Source organism: Cynoglossus semilaevis, chromosome 8 (genome assembly GCF_000523025.1).
Source record: "Cynoglossus semilaevis isolate Cse_v1.0 chromosome 8, Cse_v1.0, whole genome shotgun sequence".
Taxonomy (NCBI): Eukaryota; Metazoa; Chordata; class Actinopteri; order Pleuronectiformes; family Cynoglossidae; genus Cynoglossus; species Cynoglossus semilaevis.
Window position 1 is genome coordinate 3,941,189 of NC_024314.1, and position 15,873 is coordinate 3,957,061.

The 15,873-nt window shown below is 40.1% G+C and overlaps 1 protein-coding gene across 7 annotated transcripts in view; it reads right to left on the reverse strand.

The window, feature by feature from the left end:
- Positions 1-475: 475 nt before the first annotated feature.
- The window catches only part of LOC103381647 (protein tyrosine phosphatase receptor type E), a 62,744-nt gene continuing 47,346 nt past the window's right edge, over positions 476-15,873 (reverse strand). For 2 of the 7 annotated variants that reach the window (XM_017034731.2, XM_025057229.1), the window contains 20 exons: positions 12,151-12,228; positions 11,473-11,569; positions 10,958-11,031; positions 10,304-10,348; positions 9,325-9,461; positions 8,743-8,833; positions 8,396-8,472; positions 8,205-8,241; positions 8,012-8,109; positions 7,402-7,521; positions 6,735-6,898; positions 6,087-6,222; positions 5,798-5,947; positions 4,761-4,854; positions 4,594-4,670; positions 4,368-4,502; positions 4,051-4,176; positions 3,104-3,255; positions 2,759-2,894; positions 476-2,283 (listed from right to left, as the gene is read on the reverse strand). In XM_017034731.2, coding sequence (XP_016890220.1) covers positions 2,209-2,283; positions 2,759-2,894; positions 3,104-3,255; positions 4,051-4,176; positions 4,368-4,502; positions 4,594-4,670; positions 4,761-4,854; positions 5,798-5,947; positions 6,087-6,222; positions 6,735-6,898; positions 7,402-7,521; positions 8,012-8,109; positions 8,205-8,241; positions 8,396-8,472; positions 8,743-8,833; positions 9,325-9,461; positions 10,304-10,348; positions 10,958-11,031; positions 11,473-11,569; positions 12,151-12,223 — 2,094 coding nt within the window. In that variant the 5' untranslated portion in view covers positions 12,224-12,228 and the 3' untranslated portion in view covers positions 476-2,208. Of the gene's footprint in view, positions 2,284-2,758; positions 2,895-3,103; positions 3,256-4,050; positions 4,177-4,367; positions 4,503-4,593; positions 4,671-4,760; positions 4,855-5,797; positions 5,948-6,086; positions 6,223-6,734; positions 6,899-7,401; positions 7,522-8,011; positions 8,110-8,204; positions 8,242-8,395; positions 8,473-8,742; positions 8,834-9,324; positions 9,462-10,303; positions 10,349-10,957; positions 11,032-11,161; positions 11,418-11,472; positions 11,570-12,150; positions 12,229-15,873 lie in introns of those variants that run through there. The other 5 variants (XM_025057230.1, XM_017034730.2, XM_008314111.3 and 2 more) reach the window with 5 other exon arrangements.

Sequence of the window (15,873 nt, forward strand, 5' to 3'; positions counted from 1 at the left end):
TTTGTTTTTGCCTATGTTTTGAATTTATTTTCCACTGTGCCTCAGGCAACAGGCAGCAGATAGCTGTATCCTGGCAAATGATGAAATGAAACTATTACTCAACTGGCTGCATTCCAGAGATTAAATGGCCTAATGTTGATCACACAAAACATCTGTACAAATGTTTACAGATGTCATAACTTAAAGTTAACTTAAAATTAATAAAGGATAGAACATATATCTCAGGCATCTTCAGCAGTTTTGAGTTCAATCAGTTTTTATCAACATTTACTAATAAACATTTTACTAATAAAAGGTAAAAGAACAGTCACACACCTGTTTCTCTGCTGTGGCTTCAAAACGTCACTGAACTCTCTATAAAATACTGTAATATTCTTACCTGAAAAAGGAGATAAAATGACAAATCAGTTAATTCTAACTGCAGTTATTATTTTTTAAATAACAAACAGAATAAAGTTTTGACAGAACCAAAGACCTTTTTTTAAGGAATTTAATACTGCAGGTGTACCTTGAAGACAAAGAAAATTCAAAAAAGTGAAGAAACACCCAGGGATAAAAGAGAGAGACAGAGCAAAGGCAAGAAGGGTCCATCTGCACAGACTTTCTTTGTGGTTTTAAAAAGACAAGAGTAAAAGCAGTCTTCTTGTGCTGCAGCGTCAACACGTCCACACACAGTGAGCACAGAGAACCCGAGCACTTGACAGTTCTTTAAATGCTTAGCACTCTATGTAGGTTTGATTCAGAAGTATTAAAAGCAGGACACGTTTGGCTAAGGTACGACGCGGAACTCTGTTGTTTTGTCCAAAAAGTTGGGTGTATCATCCGTACAAGTACCAGACGGATGTGACGTAATTCCTCTGGAGCAAGGCAGACGAAGCTGTTTCATCTTGGGTTCCATGAACCACTGCTGAGCCCACGGGTTAACAATAGTATTTAAAACAGTGTGAGTTCAGGTTGTACTGTGTTATTAGGCTCCATGACGGCATACTGCAGTTCCTGTCAATTTAAAGTGTCTCAGATTCCCCATGTGGAGGGACATTTCTGTCTCATCTATGACACCATAAAAACAGTCCACACTTTATGTTCTTGGTGAAAGGCTTCTCCATGTGCTTTACGGTGTGCGTGTGCCGTTTTAGCAAAATACTTTTTGCACAGACAAAAGGCAGAGTGTTGTAACGTTACGTCGACGTTACGTACTGTCACTGCAGCGGAACACCACAATGTCAGGTACAAAAACCAGGTTAATGGACTTGTGTGACCCCATGACAGATTTAGCTTAGTCTGCAATGGAAACCGACTCCAACATTGTCACCTCAGCCTGTTTTTGCATACATTTGTTTGCTGAATTATGGCCTATTGTTTCCATCAGAGAAGTATCACAATCACGACGGTAACGGTTACTCCAACCTCCGCACAAAAATATCACAAGAGGAAAATATAATAAAATATAATAATTCTCTCGAAACCTGGGTAGTTAAACAGAACGCTGATGTGCTCACAGGAATTGAGGAAAGACTCTCACGAGGCTCTTGAGTTGCGCTCATTTTTTTTAAAGGTTTTTATAGCTATCTGCAGCCATCTAGAGGAAGAGTGTGTCATTTTCCTGTCTGTCACTGCCGCAGAGACAAACAAAGACAATTCATTCGCAGTAAATAAATAATATTTGTCCGACTAATTAAGTGAAACTGGATCATTTTCCACAGTGGTTGGGAATCACTGCTGTAGCGCAGGGGCAATAAAAATAGCTATGCTATCACTTAATGCCGTTTAGAAATAGACGGGTGTCTTTAAACACGGTGAAAACAACTCAGAGGCCGTTCTCCAAACACAAAAGACTGGAATGACACTGTCAATACATAAATACATTTACAATAACTACAACTCTCTTTTAAAACTTTTACACAGTCAATTTAAAATAACACTTAAAGTACACTATAATACAACCAAACTGAAAAGAAAACCATGACCATGACTTCATGACGAATATCATACACATGATGTGAACTATACATTATTAATCCAACCTCTTTTCATGTACAATTCTCAGTCACTGACATACACTATATTACAGAGATGACGAAGGAGTCAGAGTTAATTTGAGGAACAAGTGCATAGCAAAATAGAAGATCATTTGGCAGAGTTAAAGAAAACACAATACCAGCTTTAGAAAAAAAACAACATTACAAATATGTTTTAAGGCAAATCTCCTCATTTGAAATTGGCATAGTCTGAGAAAATGTCAACAAAGTCCTGTACCACCCTGTAGCAGAAGTCATACTGTTCCTGAAAAGGAAGAACACAACAGAGACATCAATGACTGTTATAGGTCTAAACGGTGACGTCCAGCATTTCCTCAACTTCCAACATGATTTCAATTCCTGCAATTCTAACTTTATCTTTTCATAAATATCTTTCATGTAAGATTATGGCTGTTTCCACAGGATTTATTTATATTTATACAGTTGCTGATACATCTCTGCTCTCACAATAAATGATCATTTTTGTAGGATGATAAACTCAGATAATTAATTGCATTTCATTGCATATTTTTTTATTTCAACAGATTGAGTTTTTAATTTTCAAATTAAGCACATTTTCCACTTCTGGCTTTATAAACATCAGGTTACTATTCTTCAGGTTCCAGCATGCTCGGTTCTACCACATTCAATCAACAAACACTGAGACAAAGTCCAGTTCTGGATGTGACACTGACCGAGCGATCTCTCTGTGTGAGATCTGCTTTCTGTCTCATACTCACCACAGTCTGAACCATGTGAGGCCTCTGCATGCGTAAACTCTTCACAGTTTGGAACACGTCCAGCAGGCCTTCGGCCTTGACCCGCTCTAAGATATTGCTCAGTGCAATGAATGTACCTGTGCGCCCTGCACCAGCACTGCAGAACAAACAAATACTCAGTGTATGTTTTTTTTCTTTAAATAATGTGCGTTCACTCCAGATGAGACAAGTGAACATTTAAATTCAGGTGAATAAATGAGAAATGATTCGAAGGTATTTTTAGAAGTTGCATTTAAATATTACCTGAAAATAAATAAAAAAATAAAAAATTGACAGGAAGCATTGTTACTATTATTGAGTGTGTACCTGCAGTGAACAACGATTGGATGGTTCCCAGACTGCTGCTGCTGCCTCTGAACGGCGGCGATGATGTCAATCATGCCCTTCCCCTCGGCCGGGATCCCGATCTCAGGCCAGCCGTGGAAGTGGAAGTGCCTGATGACTCTCGTCTGCTTTTCCTGTGAGAGGAAATGTACGTGGGAGACAAAAGATCAGGTGTATCTTCTAAATAGGATTTACCACAGCATTACGGCAGGTGCGATGTCAGTGCGAGGTTAAGTGTGTCAGACGGTGAGTGCTGCGATGTTCGACTGGCTCTCAGAGAGCTGAAGTGGGTCGAATTTGATGAAATATGATGTGAGAGGCTTACACTTAAACTCTCATCACTTAAAACACATCCTGCTCATCACATTTTCCCCTCAGCTGCTGGGTTTTATGCACTCACGCCAGTTTAAGTTCATTAATTAGACAGTTAGAGCTCGACCTATCAGCCTCAGAGGAAGTAGTCCTCACATTTAGACGCTGAAATCTTTATTTTATTACTGGTGGAAAAATGTAATTAAGATTAAAGTTATATTTAATGAACACTAAGGTACAATGATAATGATAATACAAGGCTATATCAACTACTACCAACTTGTCCACTAGGGTGAACTGACATTAAAATGACCTGCTAATGTTGAACTAGCATCACAACAACTTTGAATGTTATTGAATGTCAGTTATTGATGTTTTATTGGTATTAAAAAAGTTACATTTTACCAAGAAAAAAACATGCGATGTTAGGTGCAGTGATCTGTCTTTGACACTTTTGTAAATTAGTTTAACACTTTGTAAATTAGGTTTGTTATAAAGTAAAAAGATATTTAACGAGAGACAGAGAGACGTTTTTACTGTGCACAGACAAACACAACGTGCTGTAAATGACAGCACACTACAACAGCTGTGGTACGGAGCACTGATGATGTGCTTACCGGTACAAAGGTGAGTACCAAGTCCCGTAGACTGAAGGTGTCACACAGAGTGTCTCCCTTCAGCTCCACTGTGTAATCTCCATAGGTGACAGAGTCCTCCGTGGGCCAGTACTGGCAGCACTTGTCCTGATGAAATAGAAATGATGTTTTACTTTCAGTGATTGGTTTTCTGATAGATTAACATTTTTTTCTAAGTATCTCTGGCTCAGTGAAAACTTGTGCCGATGACTGATAGACATTGAAGACACTTTTGTTGCTTTGCTGTAGCAGAGCCACTGAGGCCATCTGTCGCGCCTGTTCAGTTGATCACAGCTCACCTGCTCCCTCTCCTGGAGCTCTGTGAGCATTACAATGGAATGGCATTTCCATTCCCACACCATTCTCCAGAAGTCTTCCACCGTGTGAGGCAGTGGGCCCTGTGTGGCAATAAAGTAGTCCTTCTGTCTGTAGCCCTGGAACACAACAGGAGTAAGTGTTGTCATTGGTCGTTAGCCAATGGCAACACTAAAGAAGGCTTTAAGTCGAAAAGAAAAACATACGTACATCTATGAAGGAGGCGTTTACGTAATCCGTGAACTCTTGACCTCTTCTCATGGAGAGAATAACTCTGTTGAAGTCGTCTGCAAATGGAGAAAAGCACTGAATTCAACGTCGGCTCAGCAGACCATGTTCACCAGGGAGCAGTTACCTAAAACCTTCGTCTAACTTACACGGGATTATTTGCAGAACTCTGTTCTTCTTCATGTTGGCAGGAAGGTTCCCTGTTCTCATGTTCTCCTTCATTATGCGCATGTTTGTCAGTTTCTGCGTGGAAAAATTGCACACAGCAGGAAAACAAGTTGTAGAATCAACAATCAACACTGCATATAATCAGAATCAGAGAGTATCCAGCAAAGACTGTGACTCTACAGGACAGGATGAGTGTAGCCCAGCATGGTCTGCTGCAATGTGAAAGTTCTGTTCACTTAAAATACATTTATGTTTTTGTAAAATACAGTAAAACATTTGCGATCCTGCATTTGGTTCTTTTAGTGAGTCGGAAAATAAATCTGCGGTAGACGTAATGAGGAAGTCCGGTCTAAGACCAGCTCCTGACCAGTCTTTTTGGGGAATGTATGAGACCTACCCCTGTCCCAGCTTTTTAGGTGTTGGTACAGTCAGTTTATATTAGTTTTTATTCCATTTCTTTTGGAAACGTCTGCACATTTCACATGTTTTTCTATGTCAGCTAATTATGATGGTGGGTTAAAACAAGAAAGAACATTGAGATGACCTGCGTGATCTAGACTTGGAGCGGCACTCCCATTTCCTACTGTACTGTACATGACCTTCAGGCCAAACCCACTGTGTTTCTCTAGGGTTATTCTGGTCCTGGTGAGGTAATGTACAGTAACAAACCCACACCTTCAATCATTGCTAATAGCTTGAAATTCATAGCTAGATTTATTTCAATTTGTTCTTAATTTGAGTTACTAGTCATTGTTATTGATGTAGTAGTAGTATTATTAAATGCTATTAAAATGCTACATTCAATTTAACTGATTAAATTCATATAATATCATATAAATAGATTAAATATACAACATATTATTATTGTTAGCAGTAGTAATGTTTTTGTATTATAGCACTTGATCACTGAATCAGACTTAAAAGTTGTTTAAATAGGTTTAAACATAACTATATTTTTTCTGTATATGTTTCTATTTCTAATTATATGTATATGTATGATTTAACACAACAATTTTACCTTAAACTCCTCCTCCAGTCCGACCCGGTCACCGTTTGCGAAGGTGTTGTGTAGTTTGTGCAGATGTCCTTCTAGCGAGGACACATCCAGCTCCGTGTCTCCATAGAGGTAGTATTCAAGCAGGGCCTGGTAGATGAACGAATACTGCATCTGCAGAGTGGCACACACACACACACAAAGACAAAGGAGTGTCATTTAAAGTCAATAAAGGAGACGTAATTCACTATTAAATAGCACACTTAGGATCATGTGATGCAGTGAAGGCCTCTTTGTTCCGTCCTCTACTCACATCTGTCTGGATGAGCTGTGAGCGTTGTTCCCGTATTTTGGAAACGAACCCAAACACATCGACCTTTTTCTCCACGTGCATCATGTCGATCATGGCGTCTATGACAATGAAGGTTCCTGTTCTGCCAACACCAGCGCTGCGGAGACAAAGCAAACAGAATGAAGAACAACTATCCTCCAATGACAATCCCACGTTCTCTACGTGCTGCAAGACGGAAAAACTGAGGCATCCCTGCACTGGACATGTTGTGCCGAAAGTGTTTCCAGTGATAGTTCTGTTTATCTACAGACACACAAAGAGAATATTCAATTCTATATAATGAGGTTCTCCTCGTATGGAAAGTTATTTTTAATACATTTTTTTCCCTTGCCTTCAAAGGAAGAACAAGTCCAGCTGACAACTGGAAAATAAAGTGAATCCTGCAGCCGCAGTGACCATTGAACATAGAAAGCATACAGAATACCTTTCTATCTACCTTTCTTAAAGAAGCCCCCCCATTTCAAAAAGATTAAATAATGCTGACCCAAGTTAATCTATGCTAAAAAGCAGCCCTTCATAGAAAGTGTGTCTAACAGGATATCCATACTGTGATACGAAGGAATGTTATAAAAGTCCAGGGAAACAAAAATAACTCCAACTCTCTCCTACCTGCAGTGAACCACAATAGGCCCAGCAAAAGTTGGATTCACCGTTTTGACCTTCTTAAGGAACTTGAGCATTCCAATGGGGGAGAACGGAACTCCAAAATCAGGCCAGCTGGTGAAGTGGAGCTGGGTCACCAGCCGAGGAGTCTTGGCCACGTCGGTGGCTTGCTGCACAAACACACAGGAACAGGCAGAGGCAGAGTTACCTCATCGGGTATTTGATCTTTGACGACATGAAGAATCTAGCCTGGGGCAGCATTTTTAGAACTGCTTCATGGTATCACCACAACTACGACAGCTGAGACAAGATCCTGAAGATCTAAAGTATTTTTTAAATTATGTGTAAATACAAAGATATTAAAGAATGTCTCTGGAGATAGAGCAGGGGTCTCAACTCCCAGTCTGGGGGCCACTTGCAGTCCAAAAGGTTTTCACATTTTGCCCATGACAATAGATGTTAAAATTATTTGCTCTTTTAAAATGTTATTAATTATTAATAAAATAATTTTAAAAAGTAGTTTGAACTATAGTATTATACAGTATTTATATTTAGCAAACATCTCGTACTGAAATTTCTTGTGTATGTATTTTATGTAATGTATTTTATAGACTGTGTTTATAATTTAGAGACGTTTTGTCAACATAAAAATGTCATGAGTTTATGAACTTACATATTGTACACAAAACTTGCGTATGGTGTAGTCGACCAGGACTGTGAAGTCGTCTACTGCCACCCTGACATTCCCGTACGTCCAACAGCCTTGATCCGGCCAGTACTGGCAGCACTTGTCCTGAGGACAGAGGACAATCTTTATTTGATAAATCAAGTACCCGTGGATACACAGTTCTTTTGGTGTATTACTCAAGGACTTCAATATCAGGTGATGAAGTAATTTACATGCATAACATGTGCTTTCATTTCACAGTTTATTAAGTTAAATAGGTGAAATGACAACACATCAGTGTGATGGGTGCAGCCTTCATTACACCGTATTGACTTCACTCTGTTCTCACACTGGTTTAAATCTTTACCAATTTCTTTTCCATTGATTTCTTTTAGCCTGTTTACTCAGAGAGTTCAAGTTCACAGCAAAGACTGTACAATAGCAGCACAAACACTAGTAAAAAGACATGTGTGAATTAATTTTAAAATCTGTCCATAACCAGTGAAGTCTACTTATAGAAATATTTCTTCTCAAGGTCCTTGAAGGAAAACTGTTTTCTGTTGTGGAGCTTTTTTAAATGTACACAAAAACCTCTAACACTGCGACGACCACTCACTTCTTTTCTTTCTTTTACATTTGTCAGCATGACAACCGTTGACACCTTCTGCTCCCAAATCATTCTCCAAAAGTCTGCCACGGTGTCTTCCTTAGGACCTGGAGGAGCAGAAATATTCCCCTTTAATGGAACATGAAACATAACTCTGTGTAAAGGATTTGTTTTTCTTTTTTCCGAATGCATCATCTCTCACCTTGCGCTGCAATGAATTTGTTCTTTTCCGTGTAACCCTGATGGACCAAAAAAAAAACAAAACACATTAGCTAACAATAAAAGCAAAGTCTGTTCCTGCAAAATAAAAAACAACACCTTTGGAACTCAACAGTAACAAAGCAAGTGTAAGTTCCTGAACATCCCACAGCAGGGACTGATGGAACAACTCACATCGATGTATGAGGCATTCACATAGTCTGAACAGGGGTTTCTGTCCAGCTGAGTCAACACCACTCTGGAATGATCATCTGCAGAAAAAAGAGAATGTTTCATGAAATATCTACAACTTTTTTATAAACAGGAAAAGAAAAAAAATCAGATACTATAAAACTATATTTGTATTTTACATGTAAAGTTTGTTTTTAATAGGAAGTCTAAAATAAGTAAAAACGTATACATTTGATTCTGTAATCAGATTCAATGCTAAACCAGCTATAAAAAGAAATTGTGCTGCTGATATCATTGATGCTGACTTTTCTTCAGCTCTAGTTGCTTCTAGCTGCTGACGGTGCACTCACAGGGAAGGATGTTGGGGTATCGGTTCTTCTCCTTGTTGCTGTCTTTATTGGCCTCCTCGTACGTTCCGTACGGATTACCTCCGGGCAAAGACTGCAAAACATTGTTTGTTTTTAACGTCACTTTCAACTGCTGTCAACCGGCGTATTGTGCGGAGCAACATGTCTGCCTCATGGTGACACTTCCTCAGCTACCGACAGCAAACAGTTGCTCATTAAGTGTGACTTCCTCTGTGTGACGTGAGGTCTGATCAAATCATACTTTTTTGCGTGACATTAGCTTTGAGTCATTCTCTGTTTGACTCAGACCCCAACTATCATCCTAAATAGATACAGGGGTATTTTTCATGTGGGTTGGCTGATGTGTGTGCAGTATGTGTCAGTGTGATTATACATAAGTCATACTAAGAGTCAAACGCCATGAACCTAAACAGGACATTTTACCACATATTCCATTTTTATCAAGGGTTATCTTTTTAAAACGTGGACAATAAAATACCTGATTATATCATTTTTGTCAAATATCTGATTGTAAAGTGTTTCTCAAATAAACGTAAATAAACAACACCCAGCTTGGTGGCTTACATTGTACTCCTCCCTGAAGAGTTTGCCGTCATCGGCGGAGCGGAGCCTGTACTCATCTTCCAGGTGTTCCACAGGGATGGGGAAAAAGGTTTTGTTGGCGGAAGGGGTTCTGGGTAGAAGGACCACAGTTTGTTGCTCTGTGGAGAGAAGAGTTAGTGGGTTTATCAGCCACCTCATGGTTAATTATTTATGATTGTTTATGATTGTTAAAGGAAATAACAGTCTTGGAGTTATAAAGTTGTACTGATAAATCTAAGTCAAGGACATTTAAGACAGGATTCAAGGACAGCGATTATACTGGACTTGATTATAAGACTGATCCCTAACTTATTTTTCTGGTTTTCATCCTTGTTTTCTTCAGATAATGTAAAAAGCAAATATTCTGTCACATTCTGCCAACTGTTGAGGAGCCTATAAAACAAAAACTGCAAATAATAACTACTTTGTTCCTACATATTTACAGCTAACTAATATGTAATATACATTGACTTTACCAAGGAAATGGACTTCATGTACCTTCTTCTAACATGTTAGTAAAATAGTCATGAAACACAGCAGCCAAACAGAGAGTACTAAAACATGAACAAAAACACCGGCCCTGCTGCCTTCTTCGTATTTAACTGCTCTTTGTTACCTGCTCTATCATGCACCTGGACGTACAGTATATTTGTCGGTAACTAAACAGTTACATTTTCTACCACAGACAGAAAGCCATTTGGTTAAAGAATCACAGTATTGAAATCCTTTGAAGTTGTTAGGAATTAAAGAAACAAAAAAGAAATAAGCTAACAATGAAAATGGTGACTTTACTGAGGATAAAAACATGTGATTTTAAAGAGGCAGTGATCACACAACACCACCAGGAGTTGAAGAACCAAAGAACCTGTTAGGCATCCGACTCAGAGTTAGTGATCAATAATAAAGACAAGGGTTAGTAACATGGGTTCAGTTCCTGATACCACCACCCTGTATACCTGACCTGGGGGCACAGTGATGTATAAGGACTCAGTACTGTATCCCAACTCTAAAAACACAACACATACAAAAACATTTACCAAGTGATCACGATGTGATGAAGTGTGTTCTCCGACAGACTGAGATGTTAGTCACTTACCAGCGTCTGAAGGACTAACATTACAATCTTACAGTTGTAAATTTTCCTGCTGTTAACGTTCACATCTAGTTTGAATGAGGAATAATCAAACTTTATGTTTCCTGCCTGTAGGATAACAAACCTACCATGTGCATTCCCCGCCAACATTAGATAAGAAAAAAACACTTCCTAAAATCATTAGCCGGTTACAAAACATGTTTTGATAGAATCATGTAACTAACTGTAACTAAGATGTTTAGTTGCTACAGACGGACCAGTACTATGTCAGATACAGTGTGAAAAAGTATACAAGATGGTGGATGATAACACACATCACAGAGTGCATAAACCACAGGAAGTGTTAAGTTACTCTGCACACAAACTTATGAATATGAAGCTGTTGATTATTTTCGATGGACCATTATATCTATGTGTATATGTGTATATATATATATATTATATATATACACACATATAGACAGTGGCATGTTAAGGCTGTCAACCTGTCACTTTTAAAATCCACAGTGCTCAAGATGTTACCTTGTTCCTCCAGGATGCCATTTGGTACCTTCTTGTCAACTGCTGTGACCACTGGCTTTTTCTGGTTCTTTAACCTGGCACAGGGAAAAAGTAGAACAACAAAACATAGGATTATAAGGTTAAATAGTATCCAAAAAAAAAAAAAAAATCAAATAAACACCTTAGCACATGTTCCTGTTAGGTGCCACAATCTCTCCAGCCTACCATTTAAAGCCTTGAAAGCTGCCTTTTCTCATTAGACGAGGAATTCAAGAAAACAGAACTTCAGTCCAAACGTCCTCCTGAGTTTGCTCTGCTCTACCACTCTAACTACGTCCACTGTCACCGCCTGGTCTCCTCTCACTGAGCATGACAGGGAGTCAAGACCTACTTCCTTACTGGGCTCCGCCTCAGAGACTAAAGGAGGAAGTGTTTGTCACCCTGAGCTCTGCCTCCCAGGTTGGCTCGTGGCCAGCTGATTACAGAATGAGTCAGGTCAGTCTATGAATGTTGGTTTGTTTGTTTTTTCTTTTTACCTGAGGCAGTACCAGGCTAGCAGTCCAATGATGAGAAGCAGCAGGGACACGACCAGCACTGTGGGGAGAATGTGTTGGTTGGAGGACGTAACGTCTTCTGAGGGAGGAGAGGCAGGAGAGTCCAGGGTCAGGCAGCAGTGTCGACACAGAGGGAAGCAGGAAGGTGAAGGAGGGCAGAGATTTGCAGAGCGTACAAACACACAGTTACATTTACAGTATAATGTTGGGACAACGGTATATTGTGATGAAGCTAAAATCAATACTTGGCTCAGCACTGCACTTTTTTCCTCTACCAGCCAAGGCACAGACAAGTGAATGCAGCAGCATTTTGTCTACAGAGATGAGCATCATCCCGTTTTGTCACATCTGACAGAAAATAAGACGCTCTTACAATGAGCCACATAGTCAGCTATTAGCTGCATTTATCCAGACTCTCACAGTAGAGCCTAAATTACTGTCCGGTGCTGCACAAGTTCATTGTGATCCTATAATAACAAGGCAGCACTAAAGGCTATTATCAAGCAGACGCATGTGCAGCAGGATATACATAATAATCATTACATGTCGGGGGAAAAAGTGATGACTGCAGCTGGGTAGCAATGGGTTTCTGTTGCTGTTGTTGCAAATTGTTTCACGTTACTCAGCCTCACATGTCGAGGTGCATCACTGTGCTCTTACCCTTTGTGTTGTTGCCATTACTGGTGGAATTGGATGTTGTTGTGGTTGCCACCAGGAACAGAAGTGGGACCATTGTGACTGCAGGAAAACAACATGCAGACAGATATTAGGCTTAGTTTCAGGCATTTCTGCAAAATCAAGTTTTCCTGAGGACATGGACGTCGGACAATGTCGCCTTTCAGGCAAAACAAACACAATTGACAGATATTAGGCATGTAACTTTATTCATGACTGCTGCTTCCAGGAATGTGCTCGTCGGTGCAAAGGTCACGGGGACACAATGGAACAGCAAACTCACATCCTGGTCATTCATTACTCCCGTCATAAAAACCGACGGTGTAATGCCTGAAAATGTCCACTTGGCGGCACAATAGTCCAAGTCAAAAGACAGGCCTCTCGTCAAAACCCATTGACAAAATTATTTCAGCATAATACAAGACTTGCTTTTCACCAAGTACAGGGTGGGTTTGATTTTAAGGTTAAAATAAATAAAACCTTTTTTTCTCCGCGCAAATCAGACATGGATACACAAGGTTCTTAGTGTGTGTTATGTGTTAGAAACTGTCAAACACATTAACACGCACACATGCAACATGTGCACGCCTGATGTCAGCTGACTCTGATCCAGAGAGGAGCGTCAAAGCTGAGGTGGAACTGGATGTCACAGGTTATACTGAGCGAAGAGTGGACACTGGAGGCAGTGAGACATTCAACCAATCCCTGAAATGCACCACCATCAGACAAAAACGAAGAACTGTAGTGCCACCCTAAAAACACTGACATACTAAAGGTAGATTATTAGGGTTAACTCCTTGACCAAAGAGAGACTGCCTATGTACTTTGACGTCTAACTCAAAGACCACCACCTCCATAATAAAACACAAATACTGCCGTGCTGTGCTATATAGATTCTTAAGTGTAACTTGAAGTGAAAATGTTGAGAGGACAGAATGAAGTCAGCAGTGAAATCATACTTCAGAACTGGCGAGCAACTATGTCCAAAAGGTCAGAGAGAACATTAGTGACTGGTCTGCACACAGCCATGACTAATGTTCCTCAGAAAATTCATGGAGTGAACTGTAGCCAAGGGTTAATCCCACAGGTCTAAGGCGAGACAGACAGACAGATGTCTTCAATTTAAACATCACTTAGAAAAATACAGAGCAGCGTACGTATTTTATTGATTATCTTTATTTGCCTCCAAGGATGTGTTGATTTAGTTTCATCAGAGCAGCCTCTCGCATCCTACGCTGAAGCGCAGCAGAATTCGCCCTGCTTCACCAAGGTTGCAGGTGTGTCTAGTGTGTGAGTGTGTGTGTGTGTGCTGATTTGCAGCTGCAGTAAAAAGAAAGCCCAGGCCAAGTGCAGAGTCAATGAAGACACTGTGTGTTGTGCCGCAGTGTCCTGTAATGTGTCCAGACAGGACACTGGAGGAATGTGGGTGGCAGCTGAGCTCGGAGACACCGACTGCTGCAGCGTGTAGAGGGAGGGAGGCTGCAGAAGGTCCAGGTCAATAATATTTCCTGGAGCGATTAATAAACCCTGGTGTGTCAGGCCCACTGCTCCGTGGGAAAGACTGATGGATGAATTCTAATGAGAGTAGAGGGGAAAGGAAGAACACCCCCCACTCCGACTGTCCTCGCTGTTTATTCCCTCTCTTTAAAAGCAAATGTCACAAGCCCGGCTGAGGGGGAGGATATCGAGCTAAGTTAGTGCTGTGTGTATAAATCCTTAAAGCAGACGTCTGTGTAACCAGCACAGAGATTTCTCTGGAGTGGAAATTCACCCAAGACCCATTTTGGACTTTTCCACAACACAAGCTGCATTGACTTCTCTGTACGCTTTGTTGGTTGGTTTGTTTGTTTGTTTGTTTGTTTGTTTGTTCAGGCACACCCAGCAGAGTGCTCACAGCCAGCTGTAGGGCTGATAAACAGTTGTTCACTTCTTAAAAGTAAGCCCTTAGGGTCTTCGTCGACAACCTCCTACGACGAAAAATTAATAAGAAGTCACTGGTTGTAAAAATGAGATGAAAAAAGTGGTGGAACGAATGAGGTGCGAGACCCAATCAGAGCTTTGATTGCTGGCTGGAAGGTGGAGCAACGATCTCTGACCTCTTCACCATCTCAGAGGAGATGACTAGCTTTACCCTCTGTGCAGAAAAGTCCTCTAAATAACTCAGCTTCCTATCCCACTGGATATCTGCTCTGACCACAAATCTCAAATCCATCTATTATTATTGATATTATTAAGCTTAGGGTCAGTCTTTGGTCAAACGGCTATCACCACGTTATGTGCACTCCCATCTGTGCATTGTATTCTCTATTTAGCACTTCCAACCGGCAGCTTTAATGAAAATAGGTCATGGGATATGTCAGCTTGTGTGGAGTTCCGAGGCGGCCTTATTTTCTGATAGGAGACATTTGCAAGTGGCCTTGGGGAAGGTTATTGTTGGTGCCATCCATTTATTTCAGTGGTATGAGTGTGTCCCAAGTTACTCAAGCATCATCACTCAGGGTGGTATTATGAATGGGCCTGGAATCTCTGCTGCACTGTAAAGAAGGTCAGAAATGATTCCTTAACTCGTAGACTTTATATATATACTGTACACACATATACATACAGTATATAGAAGAAGAGTGTCCATTGGTTATCTACAGCCTATAGGTTTTAATGCTACAGATGATGCTGTTTGTTTTTCTTTTTTTTCTTAAACCATTACTAAACCTTAACATGTACTCATTTCTGTGCTTTTATCATCTTGCCCTACATCACAAGGCTGATAGCTGTGTGGTGTTTTACTGTTACCAGTAAAGTTGTTTTACACAGCAAACCAAGTTGTCACAGTAAATCATATTTACTACATGCATTTAGCTGCATCAGTGTTTACGGCGCAAAGACACATTAAGAGCCAAACTGCAATCTTCCACCAGCCTAAGAACAGCAGCAAATCAATATATGGTGTACATTAGCAGGAACGCTAATGTGAGCTATCAATACGATATTGGTATTGAAGTTGGACTCATCAACTATGATACTGTAGACTAAGAAACCCCCTATATCCTGCTGTTACTACCTTACAGTAAAACTGTACACCTGGTATTGATATCAATTCTGTCTATGGTCGACTCATGTTTTAAACCCTTAAAAGTGAAAACAATCCAAATATTTCCTTTTCTCAAAACTGACAGAACGAAACAAAGACGGTTGAGATCTGGTGTAAAAGAGATCCTCCAGAATATCACTATAAAGGAATACTGGAACCGACACCTTCAGAAGGGTTTACCTAAAAAGGTTTCATTTTTTGTCGAATTTTGTTAGGATGTTTCTCCTTGTCTATCAACACAATAGGTGCAGCATGTGTTTTTCTCAGATCTTCAGCTACTGCTGTGTCTTTGACTCACTGATTACAACCTGCCACTTGTGAATACCTTGACAGTACACAAACAAAACTGAAAACACACACACCAATGTTGTCGAATCACAGACGACTACAAACTGAATTCAGATACGTCTTTGTCGTATCTGAATTCAGACACATTGTCAACTCTGTCTTTTTTTTTTTATTCTACAACACAATGAAGCTGGTGAATGTTGTTTCCCCTGACAGTGTTTTGTTTTGCAGTGTGAATTATCCCTCTCTGTGGACTTGTGGTGTCTGGTATTCTTTCAGTCTGGGTTACCAAAAAAAAGCAGCCTGAAGTGACATAATGATACAGTTCTGCA